The sequence below is a fragment of the Puma concolor genome, chromosome A1 (genome assembly GCF_028749965.1).
Source record: "Puma concolor isolate L17-30 chromosome A1, mPumCon1.1.hap2, whole genome shotgun sequence".
NCBI lineage: Eukaryota > Metazoa > Chordata > Mammalia > Carnivora > Felidae > Puma > Puma concolor.
This window is the reverse complement of record NC_141667.1, coordinates 130,660,079-130,683,639: the sequence shown is the minus strand read 5'-3', so window position 1 is coordinate 130,683,639 and position 23,561 is coordinate 130,660,079. Positions and strand designations below refer to the sequence as shown.

The window sequence follows — 23,561 nt, the reverse complement described above, 5'->3', positions numbered from 1 at the left end:
GGAGGACTGTCACGGGACACCTACAGCCACTTTATCTTCCCAGGGCTGGGGCCTGCCTTTCGGTGCCCCGGTTGTGGTGATGGGGAAGCAGGAGGCCATGCTGGCCCCGCCGGGAAGCATCTGAGCGATCTTTCACAGGTCAGCCCCTTTGCGCCCCAGACACCCTCCCCAGTGAGAGGTCACAGTGGCCTCTCAACAGCAACCCTTTCTGCTCCCAGTCCTGCCTCCTTGTACACCTATTGCCTTGAGAGTTCTCTAGTCTGCAGTCTCCCCTGTGGGCGTCCTTCTCAAGCCGGCTTTGATTATGGTCCTCCCTGCCTCCCTAGTTTCCATGACTTCTGTGACAAGCCCAAACTCTAGGGCCTGGATCTGGGGGCCTGTGGCAGGAACTGCTCTGTGTTCACCGAACTGGATTCTTTTCCCAGCTGCAGACATAGCTCGATTACATTTTCCAGCTGGCCCTGCCATCAGGGGTGGCCATGTGACTGAGTTTTGGCCCATGCAAGATGTCAGAAGGAACGCTTACCAATCCTGGCTGTCCTCCCCCCATCAAAAAAAATTCCTACACAAGTTGCCCTCTACTCTCTCTGTCCCTCTATATTGATCAGGTACAGGGCATCCAGGAAAAGAATCTGAGGCCCTAGGAGATGACAGAACCACAAAGCTGAAGATGCCTGGGCCCCCGTGTCACTGTGTGGCCTGTGGCCATAGACGGAGCCTCAGCATTCCACCGTTAACGTGGAAGGGAATAAATCTGTATCATGTTAAGGCCCTGAGATCTGGGGTGTGTCTGTGACTGCATTTAGCCTCCCTGACCAACACACGTCTTTGCTGCTCTGGTTCTAATCTTTCCTTCCAGCATCATCTTCTGCTTCTCTCTTGCTCCTCTGTGACACAAGGGAGAAACTGGCCATGCTAGGTGGCCCGGGGCCTTCCCAGGTCTGGCTGGGATGTCTTTCCCTACTCCCATATCTGCCTATGACAGCCCAGCCAGCCTTCTCGGAAGACTTGTGGCATTTTTGTGATTACAGGTATTAACACCCTTCTCACTTTCTAAGATAGCTTTTCGGCCTGTCTTTGCACATGTATTCATTTCCCGTAGGAGAGTGAACCCCCTGGGGCACAGGCCACACCTCACTCATATCCAACTTGCTGACATTGGAGGGTCTGCCATGCGGTGGCCAGGGTGCCAACTCTGGAGGCCCATCCCCTGATTTGAGTTTCAGCTCTACCTCCCTTTACCGACTCTTTGGTACCTCAGTTCCTCGTCCATAAAACAAGGATAAAGACAGGACAGCACCTCAAAGAACCTGCTCCCAGAGAGAGGCAGAAACACCCTTGCATGCTCCATGGACCACCCACCATCCCTCTTTGCTGCAGTCGACTGGCCATTTCAGAGGGCTGTGGCCCCGGGCTGACAATAGCCTACCCGATGCTCCTGTTGTGTTAACACCAGGGGTTGTAAACATCCGAGTTGATTACACCACCAACTCTCCACCTCATCTGCCCTCACTCCCATGACTGTCCTGGAATCTAGACATTGTCCTTACAATAACAGCAGCCTGAAACATCTTATCTTCAGGCACCCTGCTCTCTGATCACTTCCCGCCTCTTCTAGTTTATTCCTTTGGTGTCCAGACTCCAAAAATTCCTCAATTCCACTGGGACCCACAATCTACTGACCAACTGAACTGTCCATCACCCCTTCCTGATGTCACTTCCTTCTCACCAGCTTTAATTCCATGGAATTTAAACCACTGGAACCATACATTGCCCACACCCTCAGTTCCCTGCCTGCCCTTGGCACTACCCCGGCCCTGGTTAAACCTATCTGCCTACTTTGTGCTTTGTGCATCCGTGTGGGCAAGCATGGCTGGGGAAAGCACATGTCCTGCTCACTGGTTTCCCTTTAATTCATGACTATGAGCCACAAAGGGGCCTTTCACGTTGCCAGGGGCCATACAACCCTCTCTCCATCTGTTCAGCTTCCCACTGTCCTTGACAATTGTTCCACGCTTTCCTTCTCCTCAAACCGCTTCCCAATGCACTGAGAAAACAAACATCTACACACATTCCCATCACATCCACCTACCTGTACCTGTGCTCACATGCCCAGGCTTTTCTCCTATTAATATGGACCTACCAGCCACTCTCTGAGGCTCCCCTCCACCTGGGCACTAGATTGCACCTGCCCTGCTCACTCAAGAAACCCGATCCAGGCATATCACCTCTTCCTTCCACAGCATCAATATTACCCTTTCTACTTGATTATTTCCAGCAACATACAAATATGCTGTCACCACCCCTACCTTACTGTTCCTCCAGCTACCACCCTATTCCTCTGTTCTTTGCCACAGCAAAACTCCTCAGAAGAGTGCTCTGTACCTTGTTTCTCCAGTTTCTCTCTTCCCACGTGCTCTTGCAACCTTCCCCCGCCACTCCATGGAGACTGCTCTGCACCATTCCCACAGATCTCCAAACTAACGCAGGTACGTCTCATTTTCTTGTGTTTTGCTTTATTATTTTGTAGATGCTGTATTTTTTTTTGGTACAAACTGAAGATTTGTGGCAACCTGTGCCAAGCAAGCCTACTGGCACCATTTTTCCAACTGCATTTGCTCACTTTGTGTCTCTGGGTTACGTATTGGTAATTCTTGCAATGTTTCAAGCTTTTTCATTATTGTATTTGCTCTGGTGATCTCTGAGCAGTGATTATGTCTTGCTGAAAACTCAGATGACGGCATTTTTTTTTTTTTTTAGCAATAAAGTATTTTTTAATTAAGGTATGTATCTTTTCTGGACATAATACTATATAGCACATTTAATAGACTACAGTATAGTGTGAACATAACTTTTATATATACTGGGAAACCAAAAAATTGCTTTGATTCACTTTGGTTGTGATAATCTCCTTCCTGTGGTAATCTGGAACCAATCCCCAGTGTCTCCAAGGTATACCTGTTGTCCAGCAAGCTCTTTTTTTTTTTTTTTTTTAAGTTTGTTTACTTATTTTGAGAGAGACAGAGACAGCAAAAGCCAGGGAGGGGCAAACAGAGGAGAGAAAGAGAATCCCAAGCAGGCTCTGCACTGTGAGCACATAGCCTGATACAGGGCTCAAACCCATGAAGCCGTGAAATCATGACCTGAACCGAAACCAAGAGTCGGACGGACACTTCATCAACTGAGCCATCCTGGTGCCCCCAGGGATGCATTTGGCACAACCCACCACTTCCTGACTCATTCTTCTCTTGGCTTCTAGGACATCACCTTGCCTGTTTTCCCTCCTCCCTCTCTAGCATCTTCTTACTCTCTTTGGCTAGCTTCCCTGGTCTACTGACCTCTTCACACTGGAGACTCTTTGGGCTTAGTCTTGGATATCCTTCTCCACCTCCCCTTACCCACTCAGCGACCTCATCCGACCTCATGGCTTCCAACACTGTCAACATGCCGAGGACTTCTACGTTTTCATCTCTAGCCTGAACCTCTCCCCTGAACTCAGTCTTGTATGTCTAACTGCCTAGTCAACATCACCACTTGGATGTCTGACAGGCACCCCAAACTCGGTATGCTCCCATGTGAACTGCTGCTCTTCCCTGCCTAATCCTACATCACCCATAGTTAGTGGCAACCCTAGTCTTCCAGTTCCCATACCAACCCCCCCCCCCCACCCTTTTTCTCATTAACACTTCCAGCCTCTCAGCGAATATCTTTGGTACTGCCCTTCAAAATATCCCTATAATCCGACCATTCTCACCACTGTCCTGCCCATCACCTCCACCCTAGCCACCGTATCTCCCTCCTGGATTGTTGCAACAGCCTCACTAACCTGTCTGCTTGCTTCTACCCTTGCCCTGCCAGTCTTTTCAAAGAACAGCAGCCAGAGTGATTCTTTTCAAATATAAAGTCACTCTTCAACTTCAACCCCCTCCCCCAACCAAAGGCTTTCCATTTCACCCAGGTAAAAACAAATCCTTGTGCTAGCTTCTGGGGTCCCCCAGGACCTCTGACCTCACTTCCTCCTTCCCATGCCACCCCAGTCTCCAGACCTGTTCTTACCTGGGAGGGGCTAGGATGTGTCTTCTGCAGGTGACCTCATGCCTAGTATCCTCCCCACCCCCTCACCGCCCCCCCAACCCCCGAGTGAGGATTTTTGTGTCTTTTGAAACCTGCAGAATCTGAATGGCCTAGAACAGTGTCTGCTGGGAAGTAGCTATTGTGTGAATGCGCTCTGCCTCTAGGGCTGAGCATTTTTCACCTGCAGGCCAACCTTGGGGGCTAGGGGTGGTGGCGGTGTCATGCCAGCTCAGCTGTAGATTCTTCAGGGGCACCTCTGAGGCCACACGGGTGGGATGAGCCTGCCTGTCTCCACCATGGCAGGCTGCCCTCCTGAATCAGTAATTGCACCCTTTGATGGAAAACATTGTGGAAAAAAAAGGCTCTATACAAGAGACAAGAGTACAAGTTTTCATGCCAAACAGCATCACCAAAAACTGTTTTGCACTAATGTGTCCTATTCCACATGCCAGATCTCAAAAGCATTGTGCAAAATGTCTTAATTGATTTTTATAACATCTCTGCCAGACAGAAGAGAAATCAGTCCCCTGATGAAAGAAAGAAAACTGAGTTTTTGTGGTTAAATTGGGCACAAAGACAGAGCGGGGGAGCCTCAGGTTGCCAGGAGTGGAGTTGGGGACTCCAATCTGTCCTCAAGCCAAAGCGTCAACTCAGGTGCACGTGACTTTGTCAGAGATGTGCTGGTGGGGGGGGCTAGAGCCAGAGTGCCTGGTTTTCAATTCCTGACCTACTGACTCCCAGGTGGGTGACTTGAGCTTTCTATGTCTCAGTTTCCTCAGCTCTAAAGTGGGGATGAATAGTATTCTTTTCATTAGGACCATTGTCACTAGATACTGATGAACTGATTAACAAGAAATGTTATTAGTAATAACAAATGTCATAGCAGAGCCACTGGTCACAGTTTCTGACCGCCTGCCTCCTACATGTGACTACCGTGTGCCCCAATGGCCCCAGCTCCTTGTCCACTCAGACCCACACAAGCCTGGGACTGGACACATGGAGCCTCAGAAAGTGCTTTCCAAATCAGTCCTGGCCCCACTGAGGTTTGGGCCCCTAAAGCCCCACTGCAGTCCTGTGCAGACTCTGCTGGGTAGGGCAGACTCTATAAATAAGGGTGCTTCTCATGGGCTGGCCTTTGTGGGCCGACAGTGTCCCCTTCTCTGGATACACTCCCCCTCTCTAACCACCTGTACATGCAGGGCCAACACTGGCCCAATTTGAGATGCCACAGGGAGCCTGCTGAAGCATATGCTGGGGACCACAAATGTCCCCACAAATGAGTGCCAGGATAGCTTAGTTTGGTTCCTAAAGCCAGACTCCCAGGTTCATATCCTGGACTGCAACTCTCAAGCTCTGACATGCAGGCAAATTACTCCAGCACTTGGTGCCTTTGGGTTTTTTTCTGAGAAGAGGGGCTAATGACAGTTCCTCCTCCTAGACTGCTGTAAGGATTAATGACTTCGCTTAGACGGCACCATGGCACATAGTAAGCACTCAGTACGTATCAGCTATTAATGCTCTTATAAGGCAAGATGAATCATGGCTTTAGAAGCAAGCTCTGCCCCACATCGTGGGCCCTGTAATGCTCTGCTTTGAAGCCCTGTGCCTCTGCACCACATGCTGGCTGCCATAGCCTGCCCACACATCATGGGACGGCTTCCCTGTCACGAGGCCTCAGCTATTTCCTGAGTAAGCAACTTACAGACAAAGTAAGAGGGCTAGGCCTGTCAGGGTCACCACTGTGTTCCCAGAGTCCATCCCAGAACTCGCCTGGAGCAGGCACTAGGCATGAACGAAGACCTGAGAGCAAGCATTCGCCTGTTGCTTCAACGTGGGACATTTCCTTAAACTCACGTTTCCTAAGAGTTTCCCAACCTGTTGGTTTTGTGACTTCCAATGCCAGGGCTGTTACATCTGAAAGCTTCCTCCAGTAACCGAAGCCACGGTACTGATGCATGTGACACTTGCTGGGGTGGCTCGGTCCACTCTGGAAGGTTATCGTCCTCTGCAGGGATGGCAGGGGCAGCTGCTTGCCAGGCCACCCACCCTGCAAATGCCCGGGCATTGGAGCTTCTCTGACCTAGCATTAGGAACATGTCTGCTAGGCCATCCCTGTACAGTGGCGAGACTGAGGCCTTGGCCAAGGCCCTCGTGGCTATGCTGTTGTAAGGACCATGCTGCTCTCCTGTGATAAAGGTCACCTCCCACACCCCAGGCACGCTGGCACACATTCTGTTTGCAGACATCACAGGGCCTCTGCTCTTCAAAGGGCCAGGCTTGGTGCAGCCAGTCTAGTCCAACACAAGCCTTTGAAAGTCAAATCACCTAGGCTCTGGGCTTGTGAATATTTCATCTACCCAACTGCCCAGCCAGGGCTGCCCACAGAGGGGCTGGGGCTGCCTTCTGGAGGCCAGGGATCACGGGCTGGGTCTGGGTCTGTGCCCTTCAACCCAAGCAAGATCCAAACCCTCTCCTGACTTCAAAGGGAAACAGGCACACGAGTGCACAGGGATGGGTGGGTCCACATGGTTGGATAAGCCCGGCCCTCCTCCTATGTCTGTTTAACCCTGGGTTCCTCCTCTTCTCTAAAACCACCACTGCCCAGAGCCATTAATCCTCAGCACGTCCAGCTGCTGTGACTGTTCCTTCCTCCTGTCTCTGCTTCCCCTTCTCAAGGGCTGCTTTTGAAATCCAACCAGGAGGTGGCTGGCAGGGGGTAGGCAGGGAGGCTGGGAGGCTGCTGGGAGTCTGGGCATGAATAATCCAGAGTGGACAATCAGCCTCTGAATGATGGAGAGCTGACTCCAGGGGTTTAGGAGCTCTGCTCAGCCCATACCTTCCTTGTTAACTTAAAGTATGCAAGAAACACATCCAAAGTGGATGCACACTGACATGCCCCTCCAATTAGGTGCAGGTGACAACCACTTCTCTGTCCAGCAGAAACTGCCGCTGCCTTGAAGACTATGCCACCAGCACCTGGATGGTCTCCCTGGCCCCCGCCCTGCCTCTCCTGGCGGGGAAGGTGTGTGCACATCCTTGACTGGCAGCCAGGGGAGGGAGGTGCTCGGTGACGGTGGGGCTGGGAAGTTGAGGTCCCAGGAAACGTGAACAGAACTCTGAGCCATGTAGGGTGCAGTCAGAACATCTACAGGGCAGATCTTTGCATAGGTTAGGGCATACTGGTTGCCTCCAAGGTTCCTTTTAGGTGTTTCTGCTGCTGCTCTCTTTCCAAACCCCCATCTTCCTTGCAACCACCCCCCCCCCCCCACCGATGCTGGGGAATATTCCCATTTTCTGCCTCCTTCAGCTGAGCTCCATCAGGAAGTGCTAGCCATCAACTGTGCACTATTCTGCAGGATGAGGATTCTGTATATGCCCCATGCCCTCCATCATCCAGGGCCCCTGGGAGGACAGCTTCAGACATGGTCACAACACGGCAGGATGCCCGATTCAGCCCACATGTCACATGCACCCCATTCTCTCCAGGTGGGGACATGGCGCAGGAGACAAGACAACCACCATCTCCATGGAGACTCTGGAGTGTCACTGGGTCTACTTGTCCACTCAGCATCTCCAGGTGTCAGGGGTTAGCTTGGGAACTTTCCTGATGCCCTTGTTTGATCTCTGGTTCCTCTGGGTCCAGCTCTCGACCCACTCTCATTTGTCACATCTGAGCTGGCCATGGGTGGCCTCCATGGACCCGTTCAGTTCCCCCCATGCCCCGTGTGCTGAGTGATGGCACCCCCTCCAGGTGGACCGATGTGCCACTGGCCGGAGAGTACTCAGCCTGGAGCTTCCTGCCAGCGGCTCCTTGGCTGTCAGCCTTCCGTGGCCTGTCAGCCGGTTTCCCTGAGCGAGGGGCGGTCTGAACACACACAAAAGGCACCGTGTGACTCCTGTTTCCAAGCCGTCCCCTCCCTGACTTTGAACCTGCTGTCAAGTGTCAGCGCATTTCTAAGCACTGTTGCACAGAGGCGGACTTTTGAAGTTGGGACCAACACTAGGGCTGGATGGGGCTAAAAAGAGGAGTCTCTGGGAGTGCATTTATCTGTGAGAGCTGAGAAGGGATGGGTGTTTGGTGGGCTTTGTGTTTAAGAGGAAAACATCCCTCCATGGGGGACCTGATCATTCAGGGAGCATGGGGATGCCTGTTCTGTGTGACAGGGAGGCTCCTGGGGGTCCTGTTTCCCTGCAGAGCTAAAGCTCACTGGTCCTAAGGGATCTGGGTCAATGTGTCTGAAACACCTGCGGCACACAGGCTTGGATGTGGGGACCCACACTGGGCATGCAGGTGCAGAGACTTTGGCCTCTGTAATAGCACAAGGTGAAGGCTTTCAGAGAGGGTTTTGCCTCAGTGATCCCGCACTCTGCCCTCCCCCTCAGTCACAGATGACTGTGGTCTCTCCGGAACTGGGTCTCTAGGGGAAGAAATGGAGACTCCAAAGGGTCCCGGTTACAGCAGGGTGTGTAGCCAGCACCCTGGAATTGGCAGGCCTCAGTCTCCCTCAGCCTCAGTTTCCTTACCTTTAGGACTCAGGGGATGAGGAGGGAGACCTGCCAGGTGCTTGGTGCAATGTCTGGCATGTGGCCAGCACTCAGCTCAGGAATGGCCCTGTCTGGAGGGCTTGAGAGCTTTTGGGAAGACAAGAGAACCCAGAGTAGCTACTCAGAGGAGCCACCTGCCAGCCCGCACTACCCCTCCTGCTACCCATGGAGGGGGCGGAGTCCTTTGGGCCCCATTTCCGTCCCACCCGGATGCGATTTGCAATCCCGACAAGTGTACAAACAGTTGTTGCGCCTGGAGCACCTGTCTGAAGACAAAACGCCCATGCCATCTGGAGAAGAATGGCTCTCCAAGGGCCCAGCTTGCGGGCTGCCTGGGGCAGCTCACACACCAGTCTCCTTCCCACCTTCCCTGGGCAGATCACAAGTGTGGAGCTGGACGAGGAAAGGGACGGTGCCAGATGGCTAGAATCCCGGCCAAAGCTGGGTGTGGGAAACCGTGACCAAGTAGCCCCGTGTTCTAAAGGGTGACAGTAAGGCCTCTTTGTGTGGCAGCCACATGTGGGGGTGGTCCTAGCTCATCCCCCGCCTCAGCCCCACAGGCAACAGAAGCTTCGGGATTCACGGGAGAGTCTGCACAGATGAGAACGAAACTGATTTTCCTTCCCGTGCCCCTGCTGAGTCCAGCCCAAGTTTAACCAACTAGTTATGCATGTTTGCTCGTCCCAGTACCAACCTGGATCCCACCGGGCCAAGGATGACAGCAGCCTTCCTAAGCAGAGGCCCAAGTCTGCAGCCCCCAGCACCCTACCAAACCCTGTGAGAGCCAGAACAGGAACTCGGGGCTCTGAGCAGATGGCTGTCAGCAGACTTGCCTTCTACCCAGAATCGGAACGTGTCCTCCTTCTTCAGTGGACAACACCTCCCCTGTTCCTGATTTACTGCAAAGAGCATTTAAATCCCAGTCCCCCCTTTGGTCCTGGGACCCCTTACAGTGTCTAGCCTGGGAACCTCTGGGAGGCATTTGGTGAGGGTTTGTCAGATGCCAGAGTTATAAGGGGACCTGAGGGTGGCTTGGCACGGTCAGGGGGAAGGCTAGCTTTTGGGGAGAGACAAGTCCCATCAGGACAGCAGTGAGTGGAAGGGAGCACGAGTGGGGGCCTTCCAGCCTGAGGGAGGGGCTGCAGATCACACTGCATATCTCTTTTCTCTGCCAACCCACCACCACTGTGGAGTCATGGGCAGCTAACCAGGTGTGGGGGATAGGATGGCCTCTACCACCTGTCTGGGAACTGCACAACCACTCTGAACCTTTTCTCTTTATTACCAGTAAAACAAACAAACAAACAAATAAATACATCATGGTCTTTAATTCTTTCCGTGAATGTTTATCAAGCACCTACTATATACCAGGCTGAACATCCACCTTCTGGAAAGCTCCAGGCTCCTCTCTCTCTTGCTCCTGCCTTGTTCTCCAGCTGCAACAAAATGCCTCAGGCAACAACTTCACCTTCTCTCAGACGCAGCCCTTCCTCTCCTTCCCTCTCTTCTGCCTCCTGGGTTTGCGGCTGTCCTGACCCTCCTGCTGCGATCTTTGCTCGGGAGCTTTTGGTCTTTTGGCGTCTGCCCATATTTCAACCGTCTACCATCTTTCCTGCCCAGAGGGAGAACCTGGGAGGGGCTGGGCCCTGGGCCAGGACGAGGTGCGGTCAGCCTCTGGGGCTGGAGGGTTGATGAGTAACAGTCACCATAAGGTAGGGACCAACAAGCCAGCGGGTGTTGCTGACGCAGAAGAGACCCAAGGTGGGTCACTGGCTGTGGTCTGAGGTCTCCAACTAGCCCCTCGGTTGCCACTTGAAGGCCTGCTTCTGGCAGTCAGCAGCAGCTTGGGCCTCTCCTGCCCCTTTTTCCTCTCCCGGAAGAAGACACCTCTCTCTGTCTCTCCAGGTCCTGCCTGTCACCAGGGCCTAACTCTCCAGCTACGTCCTGCCAGGAGCCACCCTGGTGCTGGGGCTTGTGAGTAATCCCACGCCCGAGTGTGGGCCACATGCTGCTGATGCACTCAGTCACTATGCACGTGTGAGCAGAGCCCTCACGCGCCCCTCCACTCCCCAGCATGGCTCATGAGCTGGGCCTGCATAGTGGTGGTGATAAAGGGTTTTGAGGAGCATCATCACAGAGCCTGAAAACAGGCGGCTAGAGAGCAGGGAAGCCAGAGGCAGAGGCCAAGGGATTTGTGCTCCAAGTGTACAGCCTCGGGGAGAGCCCTTTTTTCAGAAACACACGGGGTGAGCCTTCTCCACACCTCAGAGCACTAAGGGTCCCTGAGTGTTAAGAGAGCTTACACCTGCCACCCGGGCCACCCCCACACTGAGACTCCAGCGCGGATGGCAGGCCCAGGAGGCAGCAGGCTGGGATGCACCCCTGCATTGGCCTCAGCTTGCTATCTGGGCCCTTGCCTGGAGCCTGGGAAGAGGCCTCGGCATCCAAGGAGCCATCTTTGAGATCCAGGCTCTGGGCGGCTCAGCCATTCACACACATCCCTAGGCTTCTCCACACTCCAGTGCCATGGAGCAAGCTTAGAAATCGGTAATGTGACCTTGAGTGCTTAATTGCATGTTGAAGTCCTTTGAAGTCCTCGCAAATGCTTTGTAGAAACAGTGACATTTATGAGGACGATAGGGTGCTATCCTGGTAAGAAGCTGACATTAAAATTGTTCTCATTTTATATCTTTGTAATGAAATTCTTTGTTTCCTCTGCAGCCATTTCTGAGTATTTACTAACATTCAGAGAACTCTCTGTACCATGCAAAATTTCAGGTTTCTCTGTAGTGCCTAATGTCAGGCTGGGCTGTGTGACAGGAGGCCAGAGCCTGATCTGCAGACCTGCTGGGAATTGTTACTCTGGGACATGAGGAACATGTATCCAGCCATCTTGCCCCTGCATCTTCCTCTGAGGAGGGTTTTTTTTTTTTTTTTTAAAGCACCAAAGTATCATGTTTTAATGAGTTTTCTTTGCAATTTGTATATAATAGATTTTCAATAACAACCTGTAATTAGTTCATTTTCTACTATTCAATTGCTCTGCACTGAGGCCATTGACAGCTTCCAGCTGAGATCTTTAAAAATGGAAAGTGCTTGAAGACTCAGCTCCAGACAATGCGGGAAACTGCAGGCCGACAATGCAACTGGTAGGAGCAAACCTGAGCAAGAGGTGTCTGGGTTCCAAACTCCCAAGAGGCAGAAATTGGCCAGCAAACAGCAGTTCTGATTCAGAGCCGACTCTTCCGTGGCATGATGAGGGCGAGATGGCCCCACCCCAGAGCCCTGATAGATGTACGGGGGTCCCCATTCCACCAGCCCTGCTCCCCAGGGAGGAGGTGCTCACTGAGCATCGCCCCCAGCCCAGCAGCTGCCGATGGCTTTTGGGCACAGCTGGGGCAGAGGGAGGGCTGCTTATGTGCCCCCTGAGAAGAGGCACCTGGGAGGACAGAGCTCAGGCACTGGGGCAGCTCCTTACACAGCAGCCCTGCTTGCTTTTCTGTCCTGACCATCGTTAGTGGAAACTAGAAGGCTCTAGTGGCCACAGGGGTTTTCCAGGGCTGAGTGCATGGCTCTAGCTGATACTCAGGACCCTCCCTGGGGACTTGCTGGGCCAGCACACCTGCAGGTGCTTCACAGGCCGGGAGCCGGCTCGAGAGGCTTGCACAGATCCAGGCCAGGTGGCCTCTCTCCTGTCCCGGCTCCTGCTTTATTTGCCGTGTGCCAGCCTGCAAGCTCCCTGCAGGCAAGGCCTGCTCACAGCTATGTTGCCTGCCAGAGAGCAGGCTCTGTGCATGTTTCCCGACCTGATGCTTTCTTCCTCCTTCCCCTTCTGGTCTCTGCTTCTGAACCTGTCCTCATGTGTGGTCTTCCTGCCCTGGCCTGGTGCCCCTGAAATGTTCCAGTCAGCTGGCCTGCTCCTTATATGGACACTGCCCTCCAACTGTGCCTGAGTGGAGAGAGTAGGCCTGCACCCCCGGCCCAGGTGCTGTCCCTCCTTTCCTGGAGCCCAGCCTACACCAGCTTCAGGGCACACTTGCCCTGTCTTCCCACAGTGATCCAGTCATAGTATTGCTTCCTTTGATATTTCTGGCATTGACCTGAGTCAGGGAGCTTGGGTGTCTGTGCTCAGGGGTTTTGCTCAAGAGGCCTGCCCTCCTATTCTGCCAGGGCCCAGCTTCGGGGAGGCGGGGGCGGTTCCTCGAGAGGCCAGGGTCTCCAGTTTTCAGGAGGGCATGCTGTGTGGGTGTCGCCTTTGCCATTGTGATGTGGCCTCAGGAGGGAGGGAGGTGGCCCCGGGGGCCCAGCCGGGGCTGAGCTGGCGGGTCCTTCAGGTTCCAGGAGCTACACTCAGAGGAAGTACAACCCCATGTTGTATGCTGATGAATTAAGTCCCAAGGTACATGGATTCGCACAGAGACGAGAGCCACTCTCCTGGTGGGAATGGCAGGAGTCAGAGGGCCTGTGCCTGGTCCTCTCACAGCCAGGGTGTGAGGGGGGTGGGGGTGGGGGTGTGGGCTGCAGGCTCCTGCCATGGCAGCCCTGAGCGGGAGCCCTTATCTCCACACACAGTTGTCAGAGGTAGAGGTAATTAAGCAGCGGGCAGGTAGCCTAACAGCCTAACAGAACACTTATCCTGAGGAGGGCTGAATGGCCAATTAGTGGCCCCAGGAGCAGGATGAGAGCTTTATGGGACAAGCAGCTTTCGTCTTCATTAAGGAAGCATTAGGCCCATGTGGGCATCAGGGCTCACCTCCCACCCCGGTCACTCATGCAGGTGATCAGAGATGTCTGGGGCTGCTAGGGAAGCCACAGGGGTGCCCTTGCTGGCTGGGTCCAACCTGGCTGGTGCTTCCCCAGTGGGGGTCCTGGCTGTGGGGCTCCAACAAGGTGCTTCCTCTGCTCCCCTGGAGACGTGCAAAGACCCTCTGGGACCTTTAGTGACAGTTACATTGTGTTTGGACCTCTGGCAAGCAGAGAGGTCCGCTTCATCCCCTCACTAAACAAACATGGGCCAAGGGTTTCCTGGGTGCCAGACCCCATGATAGGCATGGGGAGCAAAACAGCCTCTGGCATCCTGGAGCCTATACACTAATTTGGGGCAGGATAATAATGACAACGGCACAGGGTGATGGGGCTGGGAGCAGTGGGGGCTGCGGGGAAAACACGCAAAAATCTTCACGTCTGTCCCTGACCTACTTGGTTCATGATTACTCAGCACTTAGCATTTACTAGTGCTGAGTACACGTCTGTGGTAGTCATGAAGCCATTTTGCAGACGAGCAATGTGAAGCTCAGGTTTAGTTCTGGTAAAGGATTGTTCAAGGTCATGTAGCTAGGAAGAGGCGGAAGGAGGATTTGAACCAGCTTTGACACTGAACCATCAGGCCACAGCCTTGTTACTGTGGAGAGGTGAACTCAGGGATGTGGGCACACACAGGAAGATGTGTGGGGCTCTGTGGAAGGAAGAGAAACTGAGGAAGACTTCCTAGAGGAGGAGAGCAGTGAGCTGAGACGTGAAATTTAGGGAAACACGCTGTGGGGACAGTGAGACTCTCGTTACTGGAGAATGCTGATGAGTCGTAAAGTGTGTGGAAATGCACGAGGAGTTTCTGGAACTAGACATTTGCGTTCAGTCATGGTTCTGCTGTGTGACTATGGGTTAGCCACATAAGTTCGCTGAGTTTTTGTCTCTTCATCTGTAAAACTGGGTCATAATACACAGTGCTGACACATGATTAATGTGAGGTGTCATTTTATAGGACTCGATGTTAAGAATCCACTATTAACTCCAGTGTTGTTAACAAGCAAAATCATTCAGATGGCACACTGGCTTTGGCTTCAGGGGCACATAGCAAGCTCACATGGAGGCCGTCTCTCTATGCCTGAGGGGAGGAGAAAGCACCCTCACCTCTGTCCTTGGGAGGGACACCTCTCAGCCCCTCTTGTCTCCCGATTTTCAATTCCTCCTTTGGCCGAGCCAGGTTAGCTATTTTATACCCTTGAGTGCAGGAGGGACCAAGGGCAGCGAAATCCGAATTTTTGGACACGTGATTTGCAAGTCCTCTGTGAGGCAACCAGTTTCTCCCTTTGGGGTTAAGGGTGTCATGTCAACAGCGGTCTTGGCCTCCACTGGCACTGAGGCCCGTGCACAGGTATCTCTTGCTCTCCAAAGCCAAGAATGAAAGAGGTAAAGTTTTGCTCTCTGAAATGTTGGTACTATTGAAAACTCAGGGACCAAACAGAGGAGGGTAAAGCGGCATTCTCACCCTGTGAAGCGAGCCTGCACTCCCCTTACACAGATAAGGAGCCAGATGGATTTGGGTGTTTAGCTTTAGCACCCAGCACGGGCTGGCTTGAGGGCTGCCTGACGTAGCGTGTCTGACACGGTGTCTGGCCTGTGCCGGGCATCCCTTTTTCCAGAGGATGAGGGCATGGAAGGTAAAGCTGCACCTTCCTTCCATTTTGTAGCAGTGACAGCAGAAACGCAGTGGTAAATTCGCCAGGTGACCATCTCCTCTGTTTCACAGAGTTGCCCTGGATACAGAGGTAGTGTGGTAATCTGATGAAACCACTGTGTTCCGTCTTGCTTGCCTGGAGTGCAGGGAGGGTGTCCTGCTCCCACACAGGCCTCTCCCTGCAGTTCTCCTCCGTGACACGGTGCATGTGTGCCCCAGAACATTAGCATGTGAAGCCCTGCATCCTGCCCGGCTCGCGGCTCAAACCCTTCATTCCCAGCCGACACGTCGCCCTCACAGGATCAATGAAAAGGACAAGTATCTTTCCAAAAAGCACAAGAAGCTTGTAAAGTATTGAAAGCGAGAGAAAAATCCCCATTTAAACAATATGTTTTCCCCATGATCCCAATCTAAACGTTCAGAAAAGTGCAGAAACATGTATTATTGGAAAGCTTTTTAAACGAGCAACTTTGAGATTAATTTATTGTGATGCATGGACATCTTGCTCACCAAGGACCCTGGGGCCTGGGCCTCTGCCTCAAGGAGAGGAGCGGTGGCTCTGTGGCTGGTGTGGCCGGGGAGAGGGAGGGGGTGGTGGTGCTGGGGAGGGTGGAGGGCACGTGGCAAGAGAACACTGTGCCCTTAGTTCTGAGATCAGGCCATGATATGGAAAGCCAAAAGCCACTCAAAGAGAATGTTCAGGTGATAGATGGAGAAAGAGAGGGAGGCCACCCTTATATTTTATGCCCGCCAGTGTACAGAGACGGATGAGTAGGAGATTTAGCTCCATCTGACAGTCAGGCACAGGACTGACTCCCATGGCTGAGGTACCTGGCCTCTGCCCTCCTCCCTGGGAGAGGTCACCTGTTCCACAGAGACAGGAAGAGGGTGCAGCCCCAGCATGAACCAGCTCAGCGGAGCACGGCAGCCGCCAGCCTTGGGGTTCTTGGCAATGCCCCCAGCCAGCTGCAGACAATGGCACATACCGGCCCAGCCTCAGCTAAGCCAGCTGCATGAGAAGACACAATTTAGGAGACCCCACCCCCCTCCACCAACCCACTGCCCAACACAACACCAAAAACTTAATACAACCCCCTTCTCAGGCAGAGGTCCTCCAGACCCATCCTTTAACAGAGTGACCAAGTCTTGCCAGGAGGTACCCCACAGACCCCGTCCTGCCTGGTGCCCAAGGACACTGGCAAAAAAAGAAAAATATAATGTCAAAGTCTCAACCCATGCCAGCCCATTGGCTCCAGTTTTTAAATTAAATCCAAAATGTTGTTGCTGAAGTGTTTGAGATATTACTTTCTTAGTTTTAGTGAGGTTTCTTTAATGTTCATTGATTTCTGGGTAATAAGTTGTACCTATATGTCTCATTTCAATTACCTATTTAACATTCACTGAACCATAAATTCATTCCCACAGCTATGGGAATTTCATATAGAGTCCCTATGACTTTGAAAAACCATTGATGCCTCATGCTCCGAGTGGCCGCGTGTCAGGCCTTTATGGCTGGGTTAACTCATTTTGTGGCTTCCTTAATGGCTGTGAGTTTACATTTTATTGCATATCTATTTTTGGGGCTGGGCTGTGATGAATGGTTTGGCTGCCTGGTTCAAAACAAGTCCAAGGCAACAGCAGATTCTAATTTGCTTTAAAAATGATGATTATAAAGCTTTTCAAATAATAATCCAGGAATGAAGGAAACACATCCCACATTGCTCTGCATGAGATGTATGGCTGGAGGTGAAGTAATGACATCCCTCCATTTCCACAGGTAGCTCATGTTTATAATGACCTTCATTAGGGAGGCCAGGGAGGCCTTTTTCATCATAAGCAACCAGCATGCTTACATTTCCTCAAGAGTAAAGCCAGTTTTCTCCTTGGCCCCGACTGATTCTCAGAAACAGAACTCACGGAGCAGAGGCTTCTGCGGTACCAGGTACCAGGATTGTTCTAAGTGGTGCCATTCTCTGGTTAATGATGTCATCGTGGGACATCTCAGTAGTGATGCCTGGTGCATCCTCCAAGTCCTTGAAGTCAAGTCTGGGTACCTGGCTGTATGCATTGACCTCTTCCTTCCTCCCATCTTTTGCAGAGAGGCCTGAGCACAGAAAGCATTGCTGGGAATGTCTCAGAGCTGTGCCCAGGACACTGGTTGCTCCTCTCCTGACATGCAGGGATGCTCTCCCTGTCATCTGCCTTGACATCTGCTCTTTTCTTGTTCATGTTCTATGAGATTAGAATCACCAGGGGGTCCCTATGTGGGGAAGGTGGAGAGAATATTGTAGGAGGAGACACTCAGGAGGGAGGGTCTTGTCCAGTGACGTGTAGGTCAGTGCTTAACAGTTGGCTCTCCAGAGGAAGAAAGTGCCCCCCCCCTTTTGTAGCATTTGTGTGGTATGAATTTCTGTGGTGTAGATACTCCCACCATGGCTGATTTAAAGCTATCAAGTGTTTCCCTGCAAAATTGCTGAAAATCTAGTCATTGGCTCTCATGAGCTAGGTCTAGGGAGTTGCTGATATTGCCACACATTCTAAAATGTAGAGATTTATTTATTAAAAAAGTATTTTTTAATGTTTATTTATTTTTGAGAGAGAGACAGACAGAACACAAGCAGGGGAGGAGCAGAGAGAGAGAGGGAGACACAGAATCCGAAACAGGCTCTATCCAGGCTCTGAGCTGTCATCACAGAGCCCGACATGGGGCTCGAACTCACAAACCATGAGATCATGACCTGAGCCGAAGCCGGACGCTCAACCGACTGAGCCACCCAGGTGCCCCTAAAATGTAGAGATTTATTTCAAGGCATAAATTTCTCTACAAGACAAACACCTTCCACAGCAGGTTAAGCCTACCAGTCATTCACACCTTATTATGAACTACTGTACATCGATAGGAGTTTCAGTAGTGGGCAGGGAGAAGGACGATGGGTACCTATCACAGTACATCAGGCAGAGCCCTGTAATTGGGGGTTGGATTTTGAGCTTCGGCAACAGGGATGTTGTGAACCGGAAAGGCACCCTTCCCGCCCTCCCTGCCCCCGTGTCAAGTTCATGGATTTTCCACAGGGAAGAGTCCCACTTGTTTCTCTCCTCATGTCATATGAGTACCTCCTCTATCTGCCACAAGAGCCCTTCCTGCCAGTGAATCATGACTGCTTCTCAGGCCTTGTGAATGTTTGCATTAACAGCACGAAATGCCAACACGAAGCAGGAATATTTTTCTGAGAAGCCGAACTCCAGGTAGAGGTTGAGGCTGGGGAGAGGATGTGAGGATCTGTGCTTGAGAGTACTCAATGCACCTTGGCGGTGGGTGGGTGGGGGGGTCTCACACCTATTCCCCAAATTCTAGGGCATGCTGGTAGGAGCAGTGAGCTTGTAGGTCATGTCCAAGGGTGTCTCACACAGGATGCACATATCACCTGCTTTAAGCAGGGGCTGAATGTTTAAGAAACATAAAGGGGTTTCATCTCTTTGAGGCCAAGAATGTTCCCTCTTGTCTCAAGTTTGGGGTCAGCACTGCCCTCCCCTCTCCTCCCTGCTGAATTCTGTGAGCTCTCTACCGGAGCTCATTCCTCCTGCCCGGCCAAGCCTCCAGAACGCTCCTGCAGAATCTGCCTCCTGGAGTCATAGACTCCCTCGGGTATCTGGCAGTGCCCTCCCAGCCACACTTAAATCACAGTCCTGGGTTCCTCCAGTGACACCAAGAAGGGCCTTTACCCAAAAGTAACAGAGCGTGCATTCCCTCTTCCCACCCACGCTCCTTTACCCTTTTCTTAAAGCTCAGGCTTGTTGCAAAACAAATTCAACTGATTTCATGTATGAAAGAAACCAGTGATGGAGACAACCGACGACAGACTCCAGAGCCCCGCAAGCGGGAGGCGCAAGCCCGCCTGTGGAAACAAGCCCATTCGCGCACACACCCCTCACTGGGGCTGACTTACGGAAAGCTGTGTAGAGCTCGTGGAGGGTCAGGGAGCCATCGTTGTTGTAGTCATCAAATCGGAGGAGGTCGCCCGGTGAGCATCCCAGGAAGCCCTCCTCCAGGTCCTGCTCCTTCAGCACGTGCTGTGGGTGAGGAAAGGGATGAGGCCAGAGCAGGGAGTGAGTTCAGGGCTGTGGGCATGGCTGGAGCCAAGAGAGGCTGTGGTCACCGCCCAAGGGAGGTGTGAAGACTCCAGTGACAGCTCAGTGGGCCATGGGGAGCACCCAAAGCTCTTTGGTTTTGCCTTGCCTCACCCTCTCATTCTATAGATGAGAAAACTGAGGCTCAGGGAGGGCAGGGACTTTCCCAGGGTCACACAATGGTCGGGTCAGAGTCGGGATGAGGGTTCAGGTGGACAGATCCCAGACGGTCTCAGTTGGGAATGATCTTTGCAGGTCCTGGTCTACCCCTTCATGCTACAGATGGGGAAACAGGGAGGAGAAGGGGCCTGATCAGATTAACTCAGCAAAGAAACAGTGGCTGAGCGCAGCCGAGGTCTCTCAGGCTCCTAGTTTCGTAGAGCTGGAAGGTCACTTCTCCATCAGTGCATGCCTGCCTGACCCCCACACTCCAAAAGCCCTCACGGATCTCAGGGCAGCACCTGGTAGTCACAGCACCCGTCCCCCCAGAAAGGGGCAGCTGCCATTCTACTGACTTGGCCTGAGCTCCATGGCTCTGCCTGCCTCGTTCTGCCAGGGGCATAAACGTCTGCCTTTGGGATTCTGGCATGGTGCTATGGATGGGTCTTTATGAACTTTTCTCTGGCCATGGCCTCGCCAGCATGACCAGCCAGGTGCCAAAAGGTGACTAAGGGTGGAAATTCCAGGCACCCTCACTCAGCTGGAGCCAGAGGCTGGGTTTTCCGGGACTAAAGTCTTGTAAGGAAAATGCTGAGAATGAAATCTCAGAAGAAAGGAAATGATTTCATTTTATTTTGTGGGGAGAGGGGGACAGAGACATCTTTTCTTTATTTAACAGTTTTAGCTTGGCCTGCTACGTTAAAGGTAATTTAATGTGATAACATTAAAAAAAAATGACCCTTCACCTAGCAAGTAAGTGTTCAATAAAAGGGAGATCAACCAGAACGCCGGAAATCAATCTTCGAAAGATGGAAATTTCCCCTTGTCTATTTCTACATTGGAAATTGATTAACTTTTCATAGGACTGACAAGTTTTTCCCTGACACCTTTGATTCAGTGTCAAGGAAGGGCCCACTTTAGCTGGGCTCTGCTTGGCAGTTTTATGAAATGGACTTTAAATACATTAAGTTTTAAAGAGGAAATCATAATCCGATTACCATACTTGTTAACGGCTTCAGGTGCCTCGGGGCATGTGCCTGCCAGGTTAGAGCAACATGCCTAGGAAGGTTCTGTTTACTTCTCAGCCACCTGGGAGCCACATGGGGCTGGGGCGGCGAGAGCTCACAGGCGCTTCTGTCTAAAACAAGCCAAATCCACCTGTTCTCAGTGCTCCCTGGATGGCCAGTAGTGCAGGGAACTGCCAGATGGTTGTTCTTGCAAGGTAACTGTAACTGACAGGACCTGGGCTTTTCTCAGAGTGGCTCGGGTCATCTGTGGGTGGCTGGCCCTGCTCCTTGGGGTCTTAGCCATAGCTGGGAGCCGAGTACTCCCGGAGATGGTCACATGATGGTTGGCAGGGCTGGGATGGTGTGTGCCTGGGAGGCCGTGGGCCGCAAGCCTCCTGGGAGGCAGGCTACATACGGATGGACTGGCACGTGTTGCCCAGGAGAGTGAGCATAGCAGGGTTTTGCACGTGCCTTACAATCTGTGCTTCCCAATGTACTCTCTGCAAGCCGCCTCTGGACTGGCTGGAGTAGAGGGCCTTGAGAGGGGGACCCTGCGTGGCAAAGCCTCCAGGTGACTGCTCTGTACTTGGATTTTGTGGGCACCTGCTGGCCTCACAGACCTTAGGAGAACAAAGTGGAGCCTTCTTGTGGGAGCCATTCTCCCCCAGGGAGACCCTCATGCTGTGAGGAGAGCAGGTGCATATGCATCAGCCCACCTGGGTTTGTTTTTGTTTTTGTTTTTGTTTTTTTTGAGAGAGAGGGCACAAGTGAGTGAAGGGAAGAGGGAGAGAGAGAGAGAGAGAGAGAGAGAGAGAGAGAGAGAGAGAGAATCTCACCTGATGAGGGACTTGAACTCACGAACCGTGAGATGATGACCCGAGCTGAAGTCAGATGCTTCACTGACCGGGCCACCCAGCTGCCCCAGCCTACCTGGGTTTTGCCTGAGTTCATCATGTTCTTGACAGTGACCACAACTCAGGCAAGTTACTTGATTTCTTGGAACCTTGGTTTCCTCATCTAAAAATATCTATAGAGTGGGGATAACAGGAGTACCTCCCAGCTTAGAGGATGGCCAAAAGGTTGAAGGGGGAAATGATAATAACAAAGGCAGTGATGATGGCATGGATGTTGAGCACCTATCACCTACCGAGAGGATACCATGTGCTAGGCACCATGTCAAACACTTCACACGCCTTAGCTCCTTTCATCCACCTGCTGACGCTGTGATGGTCATGGACAAGAAACAGAAGCCCAGAGAGGTGAGGTTTTCTCCTAAGAACCACTAGCTAGTAGATATGGGAGGCAAGGCTTGAACTCAGGAAGCTTGACCAGAATGTCTGAGTTCCTAGCTACTACACTGCACAGAAAGGGACTCTCTTATGTTTCTTATGTCATTAGTAAAGGGCCTTGCTTAGTGCCATGCACACAGTGGATGCACACAGAGTGCCAGGGCAGTCTGCAGCCCAGTCTTTCCTAGTGACCTGGCCGCAGCTTTGATAAGGTCATTGTGCCGTGTGAAGGATGTCTTTAAAGTGGCATCGAAGGTGGGGACTCATCTATATTGTCTGTCCTCCGGGTGGGCACTCTATGGGCTCTGAGGAACAGCTGCCCCCACCCCACCAGCCTACACGGAGAGGCTGACCTCACCCTCCTTGCATATCTCTGCACCTGCCCGGTGAGGCTCCAGGCCCTTCGAGGGAGACCAGCAGAGCGGGAGTAGGAACGCAGACCCTTCTGGCCTACCTGAACTGCCTGCCTGCCACCAGCATCCTAGAGGCCCTCTCGGCAGCTGGCAGGGGCTGGTGCTCTGGGTTACTCCTTCACTTTCTGCTGCAGACAATAACTGCCCGGGCACCACCTCGGAGCTGGAGAAAGGGACATGTGTGCTGTGCTTGCAGAGGGAGGCAGGGCTTCCTGCAAAGCAAAGCAGGTCGGGCCCTACAGAATGGCGAGGTCCTGGGGGCGCCCGGGTGGCTCAGTCGGTTAAGCATCTGACTCTTGATTTCGCCTCAGGTCATGATCTCACAGCTCTTGGCATCGAGCCCCGTGCCAGGCTTTGCACTGACAGTGTGCAGCCCGTTTGGGATTCTCTCTCTTCCTTTCCCTCTGCCCCTCTCCCATTCTCTCTCTCTCTCAAAACAAATTAACAAACTAAAAAATAAAAGCCACTTTTCTCCTGTTTAAAAAAAAAAGAGCCCCCAAGCTGCTTGGTGGAAGCGAGACCTACTTCCTTTCAACGTTCCCGCTAAGCAAAGTAGAGGATTCCAAGAAGAGAAGACTTACTTCCTGATGAAAACATTCGAGGCTAGCCCCTCGGAAGTATGTATTTTGCCAGCTAGCTGAGAGCATTTCGAAGCTTGTTTGTAAATATTGGCTGAAGGTGGTGGGTGGGAAAACACTGAGAGATTCTCAGAGGCACTGAACGCAAGCTCTCCGACTCCCAGGGGAAAGGCTGCTGTTGCAGGAGAGAGGCCTCCGAAGTGTCCCGTTACAGAGGCAGTTATGAACGACTGTGCTCACATGGACCTCCCCAGTTCTCTTTATCTGCACACTGCATAGGAAACCGGACTCTTCTGTAATTCGGTTTTTCAGCATACGCTGTACCTACCTGAGCCAGTTCCGAGCTGCTGAGGTGGCCATCACCATCTGCATCCAAGTCCGCAAATAGAGATTCCACCAGGAGGCGCTTCTGAGAGGCAGGGTCTGGTCGGGTGTCCCCATCTGGGAGTGGCCGCCGGCGGGCCTGGAGCACCAGAAGGACATTCTTCAGGCGGGCATAGTCGGCCATGGTGCATGGGTCATCTGGAAGACAGCATGAGGTTACTGCAGCCAGGCTCCTCCGTTGGTCTCGAGAGAATCTTGTCCCTCCCACTCACTGGGGGTCTTGGGCATTTAGCAAGGGCAGTGCAGGCTGCACCTGGAGTACATGGGGCCTGTCTGTCCATCGGCCTGCCAATCCATCTCATCGATATACGGGTTCAGTGAAGCACTGAATATATGCTTTGCAGGATACCCATGCTAGAAAAAGCCAGTCTGCTCATCCCACAAATATTTATTGAACACCTATTATATGCCAGACACGGAGCAACCGTGCCAGATACAACGGGGAAGCTGGGCTAGGGCAATTCACAGCGGCAGCCCCACAGCGGATTTAGGAAAACTGGCCCCAGCTCTATTCTGTAATAGCTCGT

At 52.4% G+C, this 23,561-nt stretch overlaps 1 protein-coding gene and 1 long non-coding RNA gene across 6 annotated transcripts in view; one reads left to right on the top strand and one right to left on the bottom strand.

Annotated features, from left to right (window-relative positions):
* The window catches only part of FSTL4 (follistatin like 4), a 458,716-nt gene that overhangs the window by 103,098 nt on the left and 332,057 nt on the right, over window positions 1-23,561 (bottom strand). For all 5 annotated transcript variants that reach the window (XM_086704139.1, XM_086704158.1, XM_025924720.2 and 2 more), the window contains 2 exons: window positions 22,979-23,172; window positions 19,024-19,147 (listed from right to left, as the gene is read on the bottom strand). In XM_086704139.1, the coding sequence (XP_086560265.1) occupies window positions 19,024-19,147; window positions 22,979-23,172 (318 nt within the window). The remainder of the gene's footprint in view (window positions 1-19,023; window positions 19,148-22,978; window positions 23,173-23,561) is intronic.
* Window positions 12,868-14,356, top strand: LOC147584470 (uncharacterized). The gene is made up of 2 exons (XR_015255474.1): window positions 12,868-13,018; window positions 14,006-14,356. It is a non-coding gene; the product is annotated as an uncharacterized LOC147584470 (long non-coding RNA).